This window comes from Chrysoperla carnea, chromosome 3 (genome assembly GCF_905475395.1).
Source record: "Chrysoperla carnea chromosome 3, inChrCarn1.1, whole genome shotgun sequence".
NCBI lineage: Eukaryota > Metazoa > Arthropoda > Insecta > Neuroptera > Chrysopidae > Chrysoperla > Chrysoperla carnea.
This window is the reverse complement of record NC_058339.1, coordinates 54,602,903-54,624,590: the sequence shown is the minus strand read 5'-3', so window position 1 is coordinate 54,624,590 and position 21,688 is coordinate 54,602,903. Positions and strand designations below refer to the sequence as shown.

At 28.2% G+C, this 21,688-nt stretch overlaps 6 protein-coding genes across 6 annotated transcripts; 4 read left to right on the top strand and 2 right to left on the bottom strand.

The window, feature by feature from the left end:
* Positions 1–3,803: 3,803 nt before the first annotated feature.
* Positions 3,804–6,223, bottom strand: LOC123296468 (ras-related protein Rab-40C). The gene is made up of 4 exons (XM_044877947.1): positions 6,016–6,223; positions 5,223–5,416; positions 4,936–5,158; positions 3,804–4,478 (listed from the first exon to the last, which is right to left on the bottom strand). Exons 1-4 carry the CDS (start codon positions 6,218–6,220, stop codon positions 4,180–4,182), a joined length of 921 nt encoding a protein of 306 aa, XP_044733882.1. The 5' UTR covers positions 6,221–6,223; the 3' UTR covers positions 3,804–4,179.
* Positions 6,224–7,559: 1,336 nt separating this feature from the next.
* On the top strand, positions 7,560–7,978 carry LOC123296472 (cyclin-dependent kinases regulatory subunit). The gene has a single exon (XM_044877951.1). It carries the CDS (start codon positions 7,721–7,723, stop codon positions 7,955–7,957), a length of 237 nt encoding a protein of 78 aa, XP_044733886.1. The 5' UTR covers positions 7,560–7,720; the 3' UTR covers positions 7,958–7,978.
* Positions 7,979–9,407: 1,429 nt separating this feature from the next.
* Positions 9,408–12,209, bottom strand: LOC123296467 (developmentally-regulated GTP-binding protein 2). Its single transcript, XM_044877946.1, has 6 exons — positions 12,043–12,209; positions 11,810–11,970; positions 11,566–11,736; positions 11,043–11,186; positions 10,405–10,670; positions 9,408–9,752 (listed from the first exon to the last, which is right to left on the bottom strand). Exons 1-6 carry the CDS (start codon positions 12,104–12,106, stop codon positions 9,464–9,466), a joined length of 1,095 nt encoding a protein of 364 aa, XP_044733881.1. The 5' UTR covers positions 12,107–12,209; the 3' UTR covers positions 9,408–9,463.
* A 679-nt stretch (positions 12,210–12,888) lies between these two features.
* On the top strand, positions 12,889–14,174 carry LOC123296471 (protein chibby homolog 1). Its single transcript, XM_044877950.1, has 3 exons — positions 12,889–13,032; positions 13,097–13,212; positions 14,093–14,174. Exons 1-3 carry the CDS (start codon positions 12,948–12,950, stop codon positions 14,159–14,161), a joined length of 270 nt encoding a protein of 89 aa, XP_044733885.1. The 5' UTR covers positions 12,889–12,947; the 3' UTR covers positions 14,162–14,174.
* A 1,107-nt stretch (positions 14,175–15,281) lies between these two features.
* LOC123296470 (NADH dehydrogenase [ubiquinone] 1 beta subcomplex subunit 10) lies at positions 15,282–17,156 on the top strand. Its single transcript, XM_044877949.1, has 4 exons — positions 15,282–15,452; positions 15,543–15,678; positions 16,724–16,863; positions 16,998–17,156. The coding sequence occupies exons 1-4, from the start codon at positions 15,362–15,364 to the stop codon at positions 17,108–17,110; spliced, it is 480 nt and encodes a 159-aa protein (XP_044733884.1). The 5' UTR covers positions 15,282–15,361; the 3' UTR covers positions 17,111–17,156.
* A 1,661-nt stretch (positions 17,157–18,817) lies between these two features.
* Positions 18,818–21,421, top strand: LOC123296469. The gene is made up of 2 exons (XM_044877948.1): positions 18,818–18,905; positions 19,746–21,421. Exon 2 carries the CDS (start codon positions 19,752–19,754, stop codon positions 20,547–20,549), a length of 798 nt encoding a protein of 265 aa, XP_044733883.1. The 5' UTR covers positions 18,818–18,905; positions 19,746–19,751; the 3' UTR covers positions 20,550–21,421.
* Positions 21,422–21,688: the final 267 nt, after the last annotated feature.

The following is a 21,688-nucleotide window of genomic DNA, read 5'->3' as shown; positions in this document are numbered from 1 at the left end:
TATGTGTATTTCGAAAGAAGTTCAAAATCATACACATAATTCCATAATTTGTTCTTGAAAGGACACTGTTTCAGTCTAAAGAACGATTCTCTTAAAATATTTTGTTCGTTTTTGAACATTACCCCAAAAATATTTTTTGAATCAGTGACATATCAATTCTAATGGAAGTCTTACTTTCAACCAATAAATAGAAAACTGAATAAGAATTTTGTTCACAAATTGCAGGACAGCTCAATCGGTATTATATGTTCGAATCATATTTCAGATAGCTTGGAATGATGATTCAAGTGATTTATTGCAACGCAATCGTGGGAATGAGAGTTATGTTTATTTTTGATCAAATATAATTCTTAAGCTCTCCTTAGTTATTTTCCGTTGAGTCAACATTTTTACAAGTCATGTAGAACTTACTTGAAAATTAAATAAAAGTAAGCACAGGTAAGTTATTTACAATTATCGGGAAAATTAATACCAACATTTTTTTCAGAAATTTTTAAGAAATGTCAGTCGTTGAAGATTGAATTTAAAGAGTAGAACGAAGTCTCGATAATCACAAAACTCTCAAATTAGGTTATTTTGCCTAGAAGTATATTTTTGTCTAAATTTCTAAGTAAATTTCTCGAAAACTAAGAACTTTTGAGCTTTGTGATCATAAAAATTTCTTCATAAACTAAAATTTCCTAAAAAATGTAACTTGAAAAACTTTTCCATTTGCATAATAAATTTTCCTAAATCATTGACAACTGGTCATCAAGTAGAATACACTCCTAGATTTTCGTGCACTCTAAAAACCCAAAAAATTACTCAAATGTATGTCACCGACTTCAATTTTATAATTTACAAATTTTGATCAAATTAATAATAAATTTGAAATGAACACATAATTAATATAAAAATACACGTTAATTAATATTTGAATTTTTAATTATACACATTAATTAGCTTGTTAATTATTAAATATTATAAAACTTATTTAATAACTGTTTTATTTTTTTCAAGTTTATCATTTATTTCAAATATATAAATATTATACAATTAATTCACTTGATATCAGTAAATAAATCATAATAGTACTAGAGACGGTATAAGATTTATTTTCACCCATCTGATAACCAGATGAGACACATTTTTTATGAAATTTTATGGATTGTTTTCATGGCTATTTTTAATTAAATTAATTTTATTTAATTTTTGTTCATAACAATTTTTGTACCATTATTTTCCAAATTAAATTATCTTTCTTCGGATACCAATTTACAAAATATGTCTCATCTGGTTATCAATTAGTGAAATCGATCTTATACCGTCTCTTAGGCTATAATAGTTACCTTGAAGGAATTATAAGGTGGCAGATATTCTCACTGTACAGGCATACAAAAAATACTAATTTTCAATTTTCAGAATAACTATTTCTAATTTTCAACAGTGAAAGAAAGATATTTATCTGAAAATATACATTATTTCCGGGTACAATGAGATTGGTGGTCACAAAAATCAACTTTCAAAATTCTCTGATGATTCGAGTTTTAGTATCAGCCCAGTATGTAGACTGTACAGAATAATTTTAACCCAAAAATACTTAAAAGCCAATTCATTTTATGATTAATCGAGTGTGTTTTCTATAATATCGCCCTAAATCCTATTCAAAGCCGTGCATTTTCTAGGTAATTTCCGCGGTATTTAGAAAAAACTCATCTAGCTTTTAAATATACTGAATTTTTATTTTTTGGGCTTTTTTTACCCTATATTTTCCAAAAAACAGGGACATTCAAAATTTCGATTTTTATTGATAGGTATCCCCGTTTGTTATTTTTATTGTTGAATTTTTTGATACTTTTTAGATTTTCCTTGATAATTTTCACTCATTATTAGTGAAGCCCGTGAAATACGATCAGTATTTGAATAGTGTGCCTGTATCTATTGATTAAGATCCATCATTCTTCAAAATTAGGAAACAATCATTCTGATAAATGCCGATAACATTTGAAAATAGCATAACTGGAATAAAAATTTAACAACGTAGCAAATAGTCTTATAGGGTTAAGTTTATTTTAAAGAATTGCTACAAATTACATAGACCGATAGATACAAACATAATTTTGAGGTCGATTGAACCGTATTTACCCTTCAGAATATTTAAAGGTTATGATTAACGATTGGTAAATATATAAGGTGGACATTTTCGGTTAAAAATCATTCCTAAGTTAGTAAACAAAATCAAGAAGGAACAAGTGTTGACGCGTTATTTTGTGAAGAAAATTGCAATACGTTGTTAAATCTTTAGATCACAAAACTTTGCATACACCAAATAATTAATACTCTTATTCCGTAACTGTTCAACGACGAGTGTGAAAATCGTTATTAGTCGAGGCTTCATTGAGAACTTCAATTGAATCAAGCCTAATGTTGTTAGCTAAGTTTAACGATAACGATGAGTATCATTAAGGAGTTATAGAATCCGGTCACAATAAAAACAGTCTCAATTTAAGAATATGCAGATGTTTTCTCCATAATATTATAACAAATATTGGTTGTTTATTTTACCAAATTTTAAAATTTGAATAATTTGTATTGATTTTAATTCTATTCATTAATTTTATAATATATACAAATATTAATTTTTAATTATTGTTGAAATAAACAATTTTGTTCTAAAATTGATTATACTGTTGAAGAATTCATCAAATAATCGATTTATTTTAGGCTTTACGCGCGCTATTTAATTAAACCCTTTTTGCTTTTTCATTTTTTTCCAACATCTTGTGATGCCAAACACTTCCCAAAGTTGATGCGTATTTATGCCAAACACTTTATATATAAATGTAGAAAAGTTTTATGCGTTAAATTTTTAACTGATGCATTTTTAACTTCAGATTCATAATTCTTGATGATTCTTTAATTTCCGAATCAAACTTGTTCAATCCAACAATAAAATTAATTTTAAGAATATATATATTTTTTAGTTACAATTATTTATTGCAAATATGTTTTAAGTTATTAATTGCAATAGAAACAAAATGAGCAAAAGAAATTTTTGTGTGTGTATAAATATAAATCTTTTTCTAAAAATAATCACAGTCAAATTGCTTCAAAAAGATAATCTGGTCCAAAAAGAAATCCTAATCCATTCACGTTTCACGTAAAACTCTAGGATTGTGCACAATTCTATTAATGACACTGAAACACACTATGTTTTGAGTATCTAAACGCTGAGCACATGGATGATAGATTATTTGCCCAAAGTTCAATAGTAGAGCCCCACATTTGAATCGATTAAATACAATTTTTGGAACCCAATATACAAAATATTATTGTTGTGCTTAATAATAAGCAAAATAAAAAACTTGTTATGCATCACAACTTGATGCTTGTAATGTAATTCGTAATAACATTCGGAATAACCGCTAAAATCACTTCATGTGCCCTGCGCTTAGATACTCTAAAAATCTAAACACTATCAATAAGACCCTAGTATACCTTTTATATCTTTTGCACAATCCCAATTTTGTAAATACCATATTCATAAAAAAAATTTCTGAGACATCATTAATAACAAAAATTAAAAAAAAAAAAAAAAAACTGCAATGGAATCCTCTAAAATTTTGTGATAAACAAAAAACAATATTTTTGAAAATTTGTACAACCGTGGTGACGTAATTTAGAGGAAGTCAAACATGTGCAATATATTTCAATCGTATGAAAGTAAATGTTTTTATTGTTAAAACTCAAGCAAGTTGTGTTTAGTGAGAAAATTTTTTGAGGACGATTCCATTTTTACAAGTTTTAATTAAAACAATTGCTGAACAATAATTTTTCCCAAAAAAAAAAATAAATAATTGTTTTAAGGGGCCCTTAAATATTACAATCGTCAAACAGTTTGTCACTCTTAATTGTACAAACAAATAATGTTCATACACTATGCAAAATATTAATTAGCTCTACATTATTCCATCTTGTTTACAATTCAAGTAAAAAAATCGCGGGCGCAGCCATAGCTGTCACTACGGAAGCAAGGAAGTGTTCGGACAAGCCGATGGCCTGTGTATGACCAATTTGTTTGTACAAAAAAATTGAATACTTGAATGTACATTTGGGGGCCACAATAAATATTTATTTATTTGTGATATTGAATCGATGTCGAACAAGAGAGAACATCTGCGACAACTTATTATTTATTTGTCACGATAGTACACAAGAATTACGCCCACCACAACTAGTCCGTGAATCACCAACACTGGCAGCACCACCATGAGGATTGGACGGACTCGATGCACCACTACCAGGTAAACGATGATGTTTCTTATGACTACCATGGCCACGATGACTGTGTGAATGTCGTAATGTGGACAGGCCACCACCAGTTAACGCATACGATTTTAAGTGTGATTTTATTGATGGCGGTAAGGGTAGCTGTTCAATGCTATATACAGTGGTTCGTGCTACTATTGCACGACAACATAACTCTTGCAGACTTAAAACTGTAAATAAAATTTGTTATATAAACTCTAAATGTTTATTTTGATATTTGAAAACCTATTTTCAGGTATGATTTCAGAGATGTAGTTAAAAAGTTAAAATGAAGTTGGGCTGGCCATATGTCGAGGATGAGTAAAATGCGTTAGGCACAGAGGTGTTGCATGGATTCCATATTGCAGGTGTAAAAAGGGTCACCAAATAAAGAGATGGGGAGATGCATTTAAAAACTTTGGGGGAAATCAATGGATGTGGATGGTCAGAGATAGAGTATTATGGAAATCGATGGAAAGGGCCTTTGCCCAACATTTGAAATATTAAAGGGCTTATTATTCTATAATATTTTACTTTAAAAGGAGATAAAAGTCTATGTAGAAAGCGTTTCTCCAAGGAGTCAATTTTCAACTCAATAGCTATTGTAGACAAGGGCAATAAATTTTGAACCATAAAAATTATATTTACCTCTATTAGAACGCCATAATCTTTCCATACCATTCCTAGTTAATGCCATACGTGATAATTCTCGAAAACTTTCACGTATATTAAAATTACACAATGGACTAACTTCAAAAAAAGCCATACGATGTTTAGCTGCGTAAATTTCTGCTTCCCGTTCACCAACTTGCCTCTTAAATGCTAAATGTAATCGATTACCAACTAAAACTTTGGGTACACCTGGTGCATGCTACAAAATATTGCAAAAATTATTTAACATTAATTAATAACATTCAAATAATAAAAATGTTTACCTCTTCGACTTCTTTTAGCCATCGATCCAAACCAGCAAATGACCACTTACTAGTAATATCATAAACTAATAAAACACCTTGTGCGCCTCTGGAATATGAACGAATTATTGTACAAAATCGACCCTGGCCAGAAGTGTCCCATAATTGTAGTTTAACTCTTTTGCCATCCAAAAGAATTGTAGTAGTTTTGTACGCTGAAAAATTATAAGTAAGGTTGATTGTATCAGTTTTGTTTTCAGAATAAATTTTTATGTAACCAGGAGCGTGCAAAAATTTGGTACGGGAATAATTGCTTACCACGCCAAATTTACTAAATCAGAAAATCCCCATCATAGATGGAACATGCCAAGCTACCCAAAACATTGCAGTCCGGGAGTCTAAATATTATTTTCAACCCGAATTTGGATATACGCGATCTAAACTTGCTTTAATTATAAAAATAAATTGGCATGTGTCAGTTATTGTTCGCTATAGTCGGCTTATCACTTCAAAGCTATGAACATTGTTCGACGTAAACTTTTTACTTTTGCCTTTAGAAATTCCCTAACCGATCTAAATACTTTCCATCGCTCCTACATGTCATATTTGAATTTCCAAAAGTATCATTTCGGAATTATTATACTGTAAATTTAACACTATTTAATGCGTATAGAATTAAGTAAGTTTTGCCATCCAATTTTCTAAGACTCTTAAAAAATCCTTTATAAGTCTCAGGTTTGATGATCATCATTGAGGCCTTACATATTTTTGTATTACGTATTTAGAATCGTTATAGAGATACTTATTTACTTACCACTACAACTTCCGCTGCAGAACGGTGATTCAGCTGAACCATCCTCAAGACCTGATAAAATTTCTTGTTTACCCACATCACTATCACCAACCAAAAGAAATTTCAACAAGTAATCATATTGCTTTTGAGCTGGAGGACGTCCCATGTCATTACTCATTGCTTTATGTAGATAATAAAAACCATAATTCGGAGTACGCGTTAACATTCGTAAACATCACATTTCAAAATAAAGAATTAAAATATTATTAAAAAATATAATGTGATACAATCCGTTAAAAACAATAAAAGTTCAAAAATATTATCGATGTCAAAGTTTTTTTTTATTATTTTCACTTGAATGTCCCACTTTTTAAAATACAAAAAGTATTGTAGCACATAATTAGATGAAGCAAGGTCATTTCACAAATCTGTCAAAATTTTACAGATGTCTTTTTCATTTGATTGTAAACAATTATATAAAGTATATATTCCAATAATTAATTATAATAATTTACAATGTATATAAAAACATAAAAATTAATTTATAGGTAATTATTTTTATTGAATTATTTATTTGTATTGAATATTTTTACACCATAATAATACAAATGTCATTTTGCACATGTTTTCTTCTTTGTCTTTTTTCTGTGTTTTGTTATTACAAACACGGATTTATTTTTATCGATATTATTCGCATAGAAAAATTTTACCTTGTTTCCAAAATATAATATTAAAACGGAAATTGGTATTTAGCTATTGAAATTAAAATTGTGTTCCTAATATAAACAAATATCTCTCATCCACCTCGTTACTCTTCGCCCATCGCAGTTCGCTGTGTAATATTCTTAATATTCTAGTCTTTTTTCGTTTTTGAGCTCTTGTGATTATGGTCAGGCTAAGATACAATCGGAAGGACGTTCAGAAATGGATTTAACTAGGTGTTTTTATGAACATCTTTATCGCAATTTTGTAATTACCAGCAATGTTTAGGACTTATTCTTATTTCAAATACTTTTTCCACCAGGCCCTGGTTAAAAAGGAACTTTGAATTTCTCAACGTTTTCGGACCTGGTGGGAAAAAATATTTGAAAAAAGAATAAGTCTTAATAAGTCTTAGGAAACTCTAAAAAAGCCTTAGAAACTTTAAAAAAGTATTAAGAACTCTGAATAACTCTGAATTAGACTAGTCCGAAAACGTTGAGAAATTCAAAGTTCCTAAGACTTTTTCAGAATTTGTTATTCTTTCTTCAAATATTTTTCCACCAGGCGGGACACTCCTATCGTATGAATAAATAAAAAAATCTAGTGTCAAAACTTTTAGGTCACACCTCTACGATTTATGTAAGTGCACTGGACTATTTTGTTTCTAATAGCTAATTAAAAATTTACTTATATTCTTTTCAGGAAAAAATATTTCAGGAAATCATGCAAATTCTTCATTTTCTTACATTTTAAAAATAAACGCACGTTAATTAAGTTTATAAACTATGGTATAAACGTAGTAATATTTAAAGAGTACAGAGGAATAACATCTATTATAATTATTTCAAAAAAATAATATTTAAATAAAGTTTTCAAATAAACGAAACCGAAGTGAACCTCAAGATTGAATAAATAAATATTTATTAAGAAATTAATAACAAAAATTAGGAAGAAACAAAGTTATATATTAAAATAAATATATATTCAAAGAAGAAAAATCGTAGTGTAGTGGACAAAATATAAAATGCCGGCACCTGACATACAATATTCAGAAAAATATGAAGATGACAACTATATATACAGACATGTAATATTACCACCTGATATGTCAGCATCCGTACCAAGAACTCACCTACTAACTGAAACAGAATGGAGGAATCTGGGTGTTCAACAAAGTCCTGGTTGGGAACATTATATGATACATTCACCAGAGCCACATGTATTACTGTTTCGGCGTTCAAAAACGAAAGAACCACAATGAATTTAATGTTGATGAACAATCTTATTTTATTTCTGTATATATATGTAAAAATATTTTAAATATTTATGTAATTTTTTAATTAAAAATAGTTTATTATAAATGCTATTTATTACACTTAAGTCAATAAAAGTAATAATGACTGAGAACGTTAATATGTATTTTCAATTATTTACAATCTCAGCAATTTATTCGTTTTTATTGGTAAAGTTACCAAAAATTTCTTTTGGATAACTAGTTTAATAGTGGGCGAATTTTTATATTTGATGGTGATACTTAGGCAGAGGAAAACTTCATAATAGAAAGGTTTCCATTGTGAAAAATGTTTTGAACATGGATAAACCTTAAACCTACTGTTGAGCTTTTTTTAGGAACAGCTTAACAAGTTAAAGCTTTTCTACCAGTTCACTTTTTAATGGCCTTGAAAGACATGCAAAATTCCAAGATCATCACTTTGAACAAATTCATTAATAATAATTGTTTTTCTGCAGATCCGTTACTTTCGCAAGACCTGTATATGATATCACATTAAACATTTTCTTAACTGTTTACTAAACGAGAACTGAATCAATCTCATTTTAACGATTGTTTCAGATTATTTTTAAACTCATAAAAAACATTAGAAAAATTTCGGTTTGTCCGTCACCGTAATTGGAATACACAGCTATTAAAGAAAGTTTTGTATAAGATACTTAAAAAATGTTTGCATCAACAATAAAATAAAAAGAAAAAATTTATTATGTGAATGTTTTTTAGAAATCAGGGCCCCTCAAAAAAATCAGAAATACTTATAGTTCATATTTTAGGCCTTTCGAGTTGCTCTCCTCTGGCCCATTGGCTGGCAAAGACCCTGATTTTGGTAGCTATGAAAATGCATTTTTCCAAATGAATATATTGACCTGGGTTTTCTCCATCTTTTTCTTAAATTGTTGCTAACTAGCAAAAACTATATAGGTATATCTAAGAACCAAATAAAACCAGGAATAAGTAGGGAAATTCAAAATATTCTTAGAATCCATACCATTTTTTGCTTGGAATAAGACATTTTTATAATGTTTTTAGGGATTTTTCAAACTGAATCGATTTTTAAATTGAGATCGATTCAGTTCTTGATTATCAATAGGAGAAGAGAATGGATTAGAATATTCCAAAGTTTTTATACCCGTAAAAGGGGGCAATTGTATAATATGTGTGTATTACTAATTTCTCAACATAAATATCGCGAAATGGCAATTCTTCTCTTTTTTTCCACATTCAAATAATTCTGTGAAATTAAATTTTTGGACATGACAGATGTAAATATTTTGTAAAATTACTTTTAAAAACAAATATAAACTACAGATTAGTCTATTTTCAGTTTATTGAAACCAATAATATAAATGATAATAAAGTGATAAAATAATTAAAATATAATATTAAAAGTATTTTACAAAAAAAAAATTATAATGAAGCAATAATAAATGTTTTAGAAAACACATCACACCTTACATCATTGTTCTTTTTTTTTATTTATTTTTTAATAATTTGAATAACATCTTCATCATGCATTGTATGAGACATTCCAACTCGTTGAGGTGAATATTTAGTAGATGTACCCCAAACTAGTGCATATTTACACGCGGCAGCTAATGTTCGATGTATAGCATGACATACATGTTCAACAGTAACACCGCGACGTAAGATTAAACCATCTGAAAAATCTGGCGGTTGACCTGGTTTCTTTGTATATACTCGAATTAAGGACAAATACTCCCATAATGTTTCTAATAAATAATCTAAATTCAGTTTCATGTTGCAACTGAAATATAAGAAAAAATTTTTGTTATTAAAATCAATATCATCAATACATAGTATAAAACAAAGCCGCTTCCTGATGTCTGTTCCTATGTCCCTATGTATGCATAGATCTTTAAAACTACCCATAATTCTGAAAACGAACGCTGCAATATAAATATTTTCTTATGATATGGTAAGGGCAAATGAAGTATCATTGAAATATTTAATTTTCACGAAAATTCCATATTTACCTATTTAAATTTGTACAATCGCCTATAATACGTTCTGAATTATGGTTCCCGATATATCAGCTTCATAGACATCAAACTAATAATTTAATGAAATGAAAACCTTAAATTTTAAAATAGACGGACAATATTCTCAAACAAATTTAATTTTCGTAATTTTTGGGAAATATATAAACAACAAATGGAAAACAACACTTAGTAACTTCATATCAAAAGTTATTTTGCAAGAATATGATAGAAAAAATTATTTAATTGCTAATATCTTTTATGTTTATCAATCGATTTTAATTTTGATTTCAGATCTTGCCATCTATTCAAGCATATTTTCTAATTTTAACGAAAGATATATCGAAATCGGCCTCAGGACAAAGTCTTAAAAATTGTATTATTAAAATAATAAGATGGGTGATGGAATATATTTCTTACCTAACAACAACACTGTTTGGTTGTCTTGCTATTCGATCTACTTCTTCAATTGAAATTTGATCAATTTTATTATAAACATAAAGACATGGTAAATATACACGATTATTTGAAATAACATCAATTAATTCATCAGCAGTACAATCATCACGGAACAATACCTCAGCATTAAATAATTTATATTCGTGTAATATCATTTGTACTAATTTTTCATCGACTTTTGTTAACGGACAAGTCGAATTAAATGACAAACCGCCTCCTTTCTTAACCTGAAACCAATTTATAAAAGATTATTAAAATGTATGGGATTAACTTGGGGATTAAATTATGAGTGAACATATTTTCGTATGCCAGAAAATATTTTAACTTATTATTATTCTCTTAGTGCAGAAATAAAATTTCATATTCTTCATTTAAACAATAGCTAATCATTGTTTACCATTAATAAATAGTTTGATATTTAAACAGGACTAACAAAAATTTTTTTCAATGTTTATTACATTTAATTCAAATTATCATCAGGCATAAAAAAAATCAATACAATATGTTCGCCAATTCAAATTTTCCAAGTTTAAATGTTCTGTCTTTTCTGTACTTGCAACGAATAATTCATAACATAGATCCTTAAAACTGTTAAATACCTTAAAGTAAATATTCGGTTTCTTTTTGTTCAAACGAATTCCAACACTCTCCAATTCTTTTTCAAGTAATTGACGTTGTACATCTTGTTTAGTTGCATCTAACATCATCAACACAAGATCAGCTGTTCTTGCTACCGCAATTACCTAAATAATTCAATTTATTTCTTGAGTAAATTTCATCATAAGTTATTTTTCACAGACTAACAAAAATAGAAGTACCAGCCCTGAGATGGTCATAACTTTACGACAGAAAGTAGGAAAAATTATGCTTTTCAGATCTTGGCTTATTAATGTACCAAATTTTCTCACAATTTAAGTTTTGGCGGTAGAAAAAAATTATTTCAATAGATATAGAATAGACAAAAATAAATAATCCGAATGGTACATCAGGGGTTATTTCGCTATTAAATTCGAAAATACAGTACGAAAAACACAGTTTTAATTTGGGAAAAATGTCACTACCTGCCAGGATTACTAATATTTTGTGTTAAGTCTGTGAAATGTTAGGAAATTAAGTGTGTACCTGACGTCCACGACCCTTGCCTTGTGCAGCACCTTCAATGATTCCCGGTAAATCTAATAGTTGAATATTTGCTCCTTTATATTCAATAACACCCGGTATACAAGTTAACGTTGTAAACTCATAACTAGCTGCTTCTGATTCTGTTCTGGTCAATGTACTCAACAAAGTGGACTAAAATACATAAAAAATACATTTTTTTTGGTATTTTTTTTAAAGAAAACGTCAAAGATAAATTTTGATATACCTTTCCAACAGATGGAAAACCAATCAATGCAACCCGAGCATCTCCACTTTTAAGTACATCAAATCCTTCACCTTTTTCACCGGCTTTTTTCGATGGTTCTAATAATTGTGATCTATATTTGGCTAGCTTTGCTTTTAATAAACCTAAATGATATTCGGTAGCTGAAAAACCATAGTAAAAATGTCAAAACAAATTTATGTTCACTATTGAGGCTATGATTATAATTAAGTAACCTTTATTTTTTTGAGTACGAGCTATTTCCTTTTCTATCTCAGATATTTTTTCTAGTATTCCCATAGTTGCTCTTTAAATATCTTTTAATAATAATCAAAATTTTAAATTACAAAAAGTTATTGCAAAGTCCATCAAAACGTGTTCGATTTTGTTCACAGTTTTGACTAAATTTTGACATACAAGAGTCGATTTATCAGTAGTATCAAACATTTTAATTTTACTTAACTTGGATACAGAGTGTACAAAAACTATACGTACTATACGTACAAAGCTTCACGATAATAATAACTCTTGGCACGCTTGCAGTGAACATTTCATTACATATTTTCCTATTTTATTTCAGACTTTTTTATTTAATATTAATTATGGGGTATGGGGAGAACACGAATATTCACGGAATATTCTGTTTCCTACAGTCTTTTTTTTATCAATATCGCATTATTGTCATTATTTGCACTGTCTCAGCTCAACGAGAAAAAGGTCGAATATAATCGATGTGCAATTATTTGTTTCCCCGTATGATTTTCCCGTATGAGGAAGAATAAGTATATATTAAAATATAATTCAAATTGTATATTTAATTTCGACGAAAGTATTCGTAAAACTTTCTATTTAATCTTGAAATAAACATTTTATTATTTTTGAGGCCCTTATTTTTTCTATTTTTAACAGGAATGTCTAAGTTGTTTGAGTACCACTGACTTTAGATTATTGTTTATTGAGGTTAAGTAGAATTCAAAATTGCTACAAAAAATTTTTTTCTAATTTACTTTTATTCATTAAGTAAATATTAAATTATTAATTATTTATTGTAAATATGCCATTATTTTCAAATAAATTTACGCCAAAAAAAACACCAGTACGAAAATTTTTATCATCCTCCTTCAACGAAACGGAGAGGGCAATGAACGATATGACTACCGGAGATTCTATTGTAATGCATTTAGGAAATACTGAGACTGTTTTTAAGAAAGGAACTTGGTCTTTTGGTAATTAATATTATTCTTTTGGCATGTTATCACAATTTAAAAAAATTATATTTTTAATTTACAGAAACGGGAGTAGTTGGCTCTATACAAAAGGAAAATTATAAATTACGGAAACAAATTCAACAATTAGAAGAGGAAAAGAATTTATTACATTTAAAATATGAAATTTTACTAAATTTGGTATATTTTTTTCTTTTATATAGACTGACTTAGATTAATTATTTCTAATTTCCAAAAGACATTTCAAGATATTGAAAATTAAATCTTGGGGGCCTTAAATTATTTAAATACAACGAGATTAGCAAAGAGCAAAGTATAAACATTTCAAATATATCTCACTTGTTTTTCAAAATATCTCGGAAAGTTTTGAAAATCAATGTGAATGGCCTTTTATGAAATATACCAAGGTTTATTAAGTTTAGTCCCAAGTTTGTAACGCATAAAAATATTGATATTATGAACAAAATTTTGGTATAGGTGTTCATAAAATCACCTAATTAAACCATTTCCGGTTGTCTCTCTGTCTGTCTGTCGCCTGTCCGTCTGTCATCACGATTACTCAAAAACGAAAAGAGATATCAAGCTGAAATTTTTATAGCGTGCTTAGGATTTAAAAAGTGAGGTCGAGTTCGTAAATGAGCAAAATAGGTCAATTAGGTGCGTAGGACCTATCTTGTAAACCGTTAGAGATAGAACAAAAGTTTAAATGTAAAAAATGTTCCTTATAAAAAGATAAACAACTTTTGTTTGAAACATTTTTTCGTAAACATCACTGTTTACCCGTGAGAACGCAAATTATGCGCAAATTGTATGGTATGTACTATATGGAAATATCAGCTATATATGTGTGACAAGTATGCATGTGTAATGTGACAGTAATCAACACTGTCTATACATGGTATTTCAACAATTAACTCAGTCAATTGTTTGTTTTCACTTGTTTTTTAAGTAAAATTCCTTATTAGTTATTTGTTTGTTTAGCAATCTTTTATTCTTGGATCTTAGAAATTCTTATTCTAAGACACCCTATAATTATTTAAAGATTTTTTATTTTTTTTAGTGTACTCAAGCAACGGTAGAAAGCCATTTAAAAGATTGTGAAATTGAATCTTTAAAGAAGATTAGCTAATAAATATATTTGATTATTGGTCGTGTTTCCATAAAAATATATCGTGTAATGATTTTGTATTTATGTGATATATTTAATATTATCTAGTCAAGAAAAGTCTTATCTTCAAAACATGTAAACATCATGTAAAAACACATCATAACAAAATTTTATTGTTATTATAATTATGATATTTTATATATTAATATAATTTACTTAATAATAAAAATATTTCAAAATTAAATTTGCTTTTCTTTTAAAATTTAATTTTTAATTAAAATTAAATAAATTTTAACTACATTCTTTGATTCGCTGAATCCTATCTCATTTTTACTGTATGCTTCCGAAATTTTGTATTGATCAATACTTGACGAAAATCCATTTTAATAGTAAAATAAAGCTGGTAACCAAAATTTTGGATACAGAGTCTTTCAACAGGGAATATTCATGTATTTTTTTTTATTTTTAATTCATTGTTTACATCGTTATAACATAGTAAAAAATATAAATACTGCTTAAAAATGCTGTATTTAAGTGTAAAAAAATATTTAAAATACATTATAATTTTGAGATATTTAAACGCAGTTTTTTGGCGCTCTCTGTTGATGACGTATAAGTACGTGATCTGTCAATTGGTGACAGTTCAATGTATAATTTACACTTTAAAAAAATGATTTTACAACACAAAATTTACACTCGTTATTATTAAATTTTCTAATAAAAAGCCGTAGAACAGTATAATTTAATGAAATACCATATAAAATGTAAGTAATTAATATCATACAGTATGTCAACAAATTTGACAAGCCCGTACTATGATGTCACGTCCGTATAAAAATTTGAATTTCCGTTTTAGAAATTTTGAAATGCCCTCACTGAATTTGTACTTTTATTAATTAATTTTAAGTTATTAAAAAATATTAATTACTAAAATAATGGTTTAGTTTGAACCAAATTTAAATTTCATGAATGTTCCCTATTGATTAATATTTATTATTATAAAAGAGAGAACATAGATCATTTTAAACTTTGAATAATGCTAAGATTAATAACAGTATTATAAATTATTGTTTTTTGTTATCATCATTTATGTATATAATTAGCTTACTGGCTCTCGGGCTATTAATACTGTTTCTATTATTTGCAACTTACTGAAAAAAGCGCAAGTGTCATTTGAAATTTCAATTCTACAGTGACAGCTTTAATATATTTATTATTAAAATGCCTGAAGAACGAAAACCTAGAAATCCATTAGAATCGTTTATTTTTGCTGTCACTAGCGTAATTGAAGGACCAGTTGTTTTCGTACGAGGTACATTTTAATTTCTTTACAAATGTTACAAAAGTTACATAATCTTAACCTTACAATTTATATTGTATCCACAATAAATTTTTTTTAAAGAAAATATTGTCGAGCCGAATCAAAAGAAATATCCATGGTATCATCAACAATTTCGACGGGTCCCAACTATTGATCAATGTTATACTGATGATATTGCTTGCCAATTTGAAGCAAATCAACAATTCAAGCGTGATAGGTACTGTTTAAATTTGTACATATATCAGACATGAATCTTTGTTTAGTTTTTTGATAATGTTATAAATTATTTTTTATCATTACCTTTTTAAGGAACATAGATTAAATGAAGTTCAACCGTATAAATTTCTCTATTCTAATACGCCCGTAGAGCCAATGATTTTTGATGAAAGAATTAAAGAATGTTTCTAATGTTAGTAGAACAAAGTCAGCAAATATTTGTATACCTTGTATATATGAAATATATAATCAAGGTATACTAATTTTAGTCTCAAGTTTGTAACGCATGGAAATATTGATAATGCGAACAAAATTTGGGAATAGGCTTTGAAATAAAATAATCTAATTGTCCATTTACGTTTATCCGTCTGTTTATTAACACAATAAATTGAAAAAAAAGAGATATCAAGTTGAAATTTTATAGCGTGCGCAAGACGTAAAAAGTGAGTTAGAGTTCGTAAATGAGTAGCATAGGTCGATTAGGTCTTATCTATCTTATAAACTGTTAGAGATAGAACAAAAAATTAAATGTACTAAAAGTTCCTTATTAAAAAAATAAACAATTTTTTTTTTAAACATTTTTTCTTTAAACATTGTTTACCAGTGAGGGGGCAAATTAGCACAAAAATTTGGTGTCTATTTTCTCCAAAACTATAAAATATAGGGAGTTGATAATTTGCAGGTTGCTTCTAGTAGTCTTATAACATATTCTCGAAAAATGAATAATTATAGAAAATACTTTCAAAAACCATAGCAAATAGCGGCCGAAAGGCCCCCATAATTATGTTGGTTGTTTAAACTCTTCTAATTTATTAAAAATAATTCAAGCACTAACATTCAACACTTTCTATACAAAGTATTTAAACAACTAACCCAGTTAATTGTTTGTTTTCACTTGTTTTTTTGTTAAGTTCTCCAATGCAAAATTAAGATAGTCTCATTTTTTTATGTAGGAACATGCGTGTTATTGATGTTGTTTTACTAATTTAAGAGATTTTGATAAAAGTATCTTTGTAATAAATTTAATTTAATTTTGACTGTTTTAGGCTAGTCGACAATGAAATCGTGAGCATATTACGACAAAGATATGAAGATTGCACTCTATATGAAAATCCTGATCATAGTGAAAAATGCAAAAATATTTTAGATGATTATAATCGTGCAGCTGAGAATTGGTTTATCAAATGTATGTAAAACATTGGGTTTGTTTAGCAGAAATGCATCGCGTAGAAATTTAAGATACGCGGCTAAAGCCATGATAAAAACCCTATTGTAACGTTTGTTATTTCAAAGCATTAATGAAATGATTTGTTTGTTTAGACGGTGATTTAGGTGCTTATGCTGACGCGAAAAAAGCTTATATGAAACAAAAACATCGTTTAATATGGGAACGTCGTCATGGTCCAGTTGGATCTGGTATCAACGAGAATTGAAATTAATTAAAAATCATGTATATAGGATTTAAAATCATTAATTGTTTATGTAGAAATGAAGATTCGAAATAAATTTAATAAAACTTAGAAACTAGTATTATTTAAGTATTTTTGTGTTTTGGAAATTGCCGATTATTATATTACAGTTGGAAACTAATCTCAGAAAATAAAAACGTAGTTGATAGTCATTACTAACTGTTAGCGAATAAAAAGGACATACGAAAACAACATTTTCAAAATATTGGAATGAAAAATTTTTTTTTTGGTCAAAAAAGGGATAAAAAACATTTTATCAAAAAAAAGGAAAATGCCCAGGGATCACGCAGCAACACTTTTTGAAATTTGTATTGCTTATTAGATTTCAAAAGTGCCTTGTTATTATATTTTATTTTACAGGGACCATCAATTTAGTACATTTGATATAGATTTTAGGGTCAAAGTAACTATATACAATAGAACGCTGATTATCCGAATTAATTGGGACGGGGCGATTCGGATAATCAGATATAGACTGGTAATAAAGAAAAACGAACTGTGACACATACAATAAATAATATTTAATTATGTATGTATGTAATTCAATACTATTGAGTTGAAAAAAAAATAAACGTTCCAACGTCGCAAAACATGTAGTTTCTTGCCTATAGCTTTCAACCACAACAATTTAAATATATCCGGACTCCAACCAGTTCCAACTTGTTACAACAAAACAAAACAAAAATTACATACACACTTGGTTTTAATTTTTTATATTAGGCTGATTCGGATAATTGGTAATTCGGTTAATCGGTTCGGTTAATACGGTATTCTTATTGGTGTCTTTTTGGTGTATTACAATTCTAGAAAAATCTAAGGGTAATAAATGATATCTTGGAAAAAAATTTTAAAACCGTTTTTGTTTTTAATTAAGCAATCATAAAAATCTATTTGAGATTTTCAGATTTATCAAGACTTTTGGGCTTCATTTTAAATCGATATCACAATCTCCTTCAGCATAAAATTTGCTGGAATTTGATACCACACGCGACTTTATATGATTTCCAATGTGTCGACTAAAACACGCATTTGTGACAACATCTTATGGAATGAAATTTTCTGAACATGGCAAGCTAAAGATGCGATTGTCACCCTTAGATTTTTCTAGACCTTATTTGACACCATTTTGTACGAATATCCTAATCTTATTCAACGTGAATTTTTTTTGGTATGTTAATACCAAAGTTAATACCAGTATCACTCTTATATGTTAAATGGTATAACGTGTTGAGATAGAAAAAGCTATTAACCTTGGTTTTTTATGTATCATGTATGAGGGATTTTGACTTAAAGACAAAAGTACCTACTCAAAATCTTGAACAAATGTAAAAATTGGTTTCATAATAAAAATATCCAAATATAGATTGTCCGATGACTTTTTTATATTTTTCCAAGATGTCCAAAAATTTCAATTATTAAGCTTCGATTTTTCTGAAATTGAACAAAGTAATTGAAACCAAGGAGCCGTGTCAATTACTTTAACCTTACCACTACTTTTTTCATATGTCTACTATATTATTGAATAAATTCAAAACATTATATTTTATCGTAAAGTGATGAAAGCATTTCATGTTTCTATATAACCGCCACTCTAAAATAAAAATAGCACACGGTAATTTTTAAAATATTGTCTATGGTTATTTATCTATGATGTAGCATTTAATCTTTGTAGCAGTCGGGTCATTAACATTAATAAAATACACAAGTCCTACATTGCATTTAGTGCTTGTCTCAAGGATATTTAATTATACATTAAAAGGTATTTATTTATTTTTGTTTGAGTATTTTTTTAAATTTATATAGCGTCAAAATATAAAAAAATTAATAAATTTATGTTAAAAACTTATTTTAAATCTGGCCCATAAAATAGGTTAATTAACACTATGTTGGTGATATCAATAATAATCAGTGCCGTACAACAATAATATTCCAGGACCTTCCCAGAAACTGGCGTTCAGGCCTCTTATTATCGGGAAAATCATTTGTCCAAGATAATTGGTAGCCTAGAATAGAACTACGATAACAAACTCAAACATGTTTTCATCTGATGTGTATTAACAGATGGATGTAAAGAAACCATAGTAATTTGCAAAATACCTTTGAATGGTCTAGTCATTCCATAGACCATTGCTGTTTTTTTAAAGATTAAGCCTGATAATTATGACTGTCATATTCATTGCTTTACGTTATTAGTGATTTTCCACCTATACCATTATATTTTCGTATAACCTTGTCTTTCTTCTGATACAATTATTTCGATTGGTTCATATTCCTCTTTTTGCGCCGGGGGTTAAAAAACAATTAAAGTGGAAAAATTAATAGGTGGAGCTCACTTCTGCATAATTGCCAAAAAATTCAAAACTATGATCCAGATTCAGTAGAATTACGTACTTGGTTCATTGAATTTGGATCACAGATTATAGTTTTTATTTATGTAATAAACTATAATATGTGATTTGGATGAAATTTGTGAGGGGGGCTTGAGCAAATATTCAATATTTTGTAATGTTGATAACATCGTAATACCTAGTAGTTGTTGTTTAGGAAGATTATTTTTGATTCAATTGTATGTTTAAACCAAATAAATTTATTGTTTCAGAATAAAATGGAGATAAATAACGCTCATGATTTATATTATCCTTATAACTTGATACGTTTGACCCATGCAGTTGAAGATACAGAATGGGCATTTCAACAATTTAAAAATAAAATAAAATGTTTGGTTTGTAGTGGACAAAATGACGCAGGGGAATTTTTTAGAAGTATTTTCGATGAGGACGAATTAGATAATCATATTAATAATACCAACCATGCTGAAAATCTTGAAGACATGTTTTACAATACTATAGATGATGAAGTTTTTTCATATTTAAGTGTATATCACAATTTTTGGAATAGGGTTACACTTTCATTACAAATGCATCAAGTATATTTTTCTCCCCGCGATGTAGATAATACCTGCTGTGATTTATGTCAGACATTTCTGAGTTATAACGAAACTAATCTTTGGAAGCATATCAATGGTAATGCGCATCAATCGAATCTTTCAAGGGATTATTATGGCCCAGTTCCATGGACTGGAACAACACAATCTCCTAGTATATACTATCCATTTAATTTATTAATTGATGTAATGGGGATTACAGGAAAAAATATGTCTTTAAACATTCAATTTTTAGAAAAAAATTACTTTTATTGTCTTATCTGCGATTTGAATATAAATGGTGGTTTTGATCAAGTACAAAATCATTTGAAAAGTGATGATCATAGAGATCAAATCGATAAGGAATGTTGGAATGTATATTGTTATCATTTTGAGTGGAGGAGCAAAGATAACCAATTTCAACGTGAACAAGTTTTTTATACACCATGTAGTGAAGATGTAAAATTCTGCTTCTTGTAAAATTTGCGATCGAGAGTTAAATTATCAAGGATTATACGATCATTCTAATTGTTTTACCCATAGAAATGAATTACGCAAAATGCAGGTTTACGGCAAGTTGTTTACGGTGTAATTAAATGTAACGACTGAGTCTCGATAAGGCGGGAGGATATTTCTTACATTATACACTACATTTATAAATATACAGGGAACGGTATTTTGTATTTGATTTAAAATTAATTATTCTATTTCGGATATTTTTACAATTTTACTTTAAAATTAATATTGATGATTAAATGAAGAACAATTTGGAATGAAATTTTTCCCGAAAACGGGAATCCTAATCGATACTACATATATCAGATCAGGATACCCAAAAATATTTTTGGCGATCCAAATCGAAAGAGAGTGAAAAGGTAGAGTTAAATTTATAATATGTTAAATTTCAATTCTTCATAACTTTTATGATGGATAACCGATGTGACGGTTAATTTCATACTTATATTTGGCTAACCCCTCGTACGACATCCTTCACAAATCCCACAAACGTTTTCCTATGTAAAAATTAGACGGCAAGTTATATTATGGGTATCAAATTATAACTTAAGGTGCTAGGAAGGTTGAATCCAATACATATCCGTTGTAATTCATAGGTCATTCCTCAAAAAAAGTAGGAATTGTCATTAAATCATTACTTACATAAATTCAAGGCCCATCACTGTTTGCCAAAAAATTTTTGGTGTGAACCATTCCCTTTTGCTAAATATATTTTCGGATATTTCTACCTGATGCATCATAAAAATATTAATTTAAAGCCTATCTGGGAAGAAATCCACTCAAATTTTGGTTATGTTATTATAAAGATAATGTAAAATAAAGATATAAGACATTAAGTTTTGTTTTTTTTTGTTTTTGTTCCATTTTTTAGGTTTGAAACAGCCTTTTGAACAAAAGTGTGTCGAATGATACAACTGATTTGATAGCGTCTATTAAGTGTATAAAGATAAAACCTTACAAAAATATAGACAAATATTTATTCATAATGAAATTCGAATTTTTAGTTTTACAATAGATACTTCAGTAAACAAGGAGAAAAAAAGACGAAATCTCTAAATTTTCTCTCTCATGGATTTGTACCTAAATACAAGACATCATGCTTC

Excerpts from the sequence above, each read along its gene's own strand:
- LOC123296470 (XM_044877949.1), top strand. The coding sequence starts at position 15,362 with ATGCCTGAAGAACGAAAACCTAGAAATCCATTAGAATCGTTTATTTTT. Across the intron at positions 15,453-15,542 it reads ACCAGTTGTTTTCGTACGAG|AAAATATTGTCGAGCCGAAT; the intron begins GTACATTTTAAT and ends TTTTTTTTAAAG. Across the intron at positions 15,679-16,723 it reads CAACAATTCAAGCGTGATAG|GCTAGTCGACAATGAAATCG; the intron begins GTACTGTTTAAA and ends TGACTGTTTTAG.
- LOC123296472 (XM_044877951.1), top strand. The coding sequence starts at position 7,721 with ATGCCGGCACCTGACATACAATATTCAGAAAAATATGAAGATGACAAC.
- LOC123296471 (XM_044877950.1), top strand. The coding sequence starts at position 12,948 with ATGAACGATATGACTACCGGAGATTCTATTGTAATGCATTTAGGAAAT. Across the intron at positions 13,033-13,096 it reads GAAAGGAACTTGGTCTTTTG|AAACGGGAGTAGTTGGCTCT; the intron begins GTAATTAATATT and ends TTTAATTTACAG. Across the intron at positions 13,213-14,092 it reads ATGAAATTTTACTAAATTTG|TGTACTCAAGCAACGGTAGA; the intron begins GTATATTTTTTT and ends TATTTTTTTTAG.
- LOC123296468 (XM_044877947.1), bottom strand. The coding sequence starts at position 6,220 with ATGTTAACGCGTACTCCGAATTATGGTTTTTATTATCTACATAAAGCA. Across the intron at positions 5,417-6,015 it reads CTGCAGCGGAAGTTGTAGTG|CGTACAAAACTACTACAATT; the intron begins GTAAGTAAATAA and ends ATAATTTTTCAG. Across the intron at positions 5,159-5,222 it reads GGCTAAAAGAAGTCGAAGAG|CATGCACCAGGTGTACCCAA; the intron begins GTAAACATTTTT and ends AATATTTTGTAG.
- LOC123296469 (XM_044877948.1), top strand. The coding sequence starts at position 19,752 with ATGGAGATAAATAACGCTCATGATTTATATTATCCTTATAACTTGATA.
- LOC123296467 (XM_044877946.1), bottom strand. The coding sequence starts at position 12,106 with ATGGGAATACTAGAAAAAATATCTGAGATAGAAAAGGAAATAGCTCGT. Across the intron at positions 11,971-12,042 it reads TCGTACTCAAAAAAATAAAG|CTACCGAATATCATTTAGGT; the intron begins GTTACTTAATTA and ends ATGGTTTTTCAG. Across the intron at positions 10,671-11,042 it reads AACCGAATATTTACTTTAAG|GTTAAGAAAGGAGGCGGTTT; the intron begins GTATTTAACAGT and ends AATTGGTTTCAG.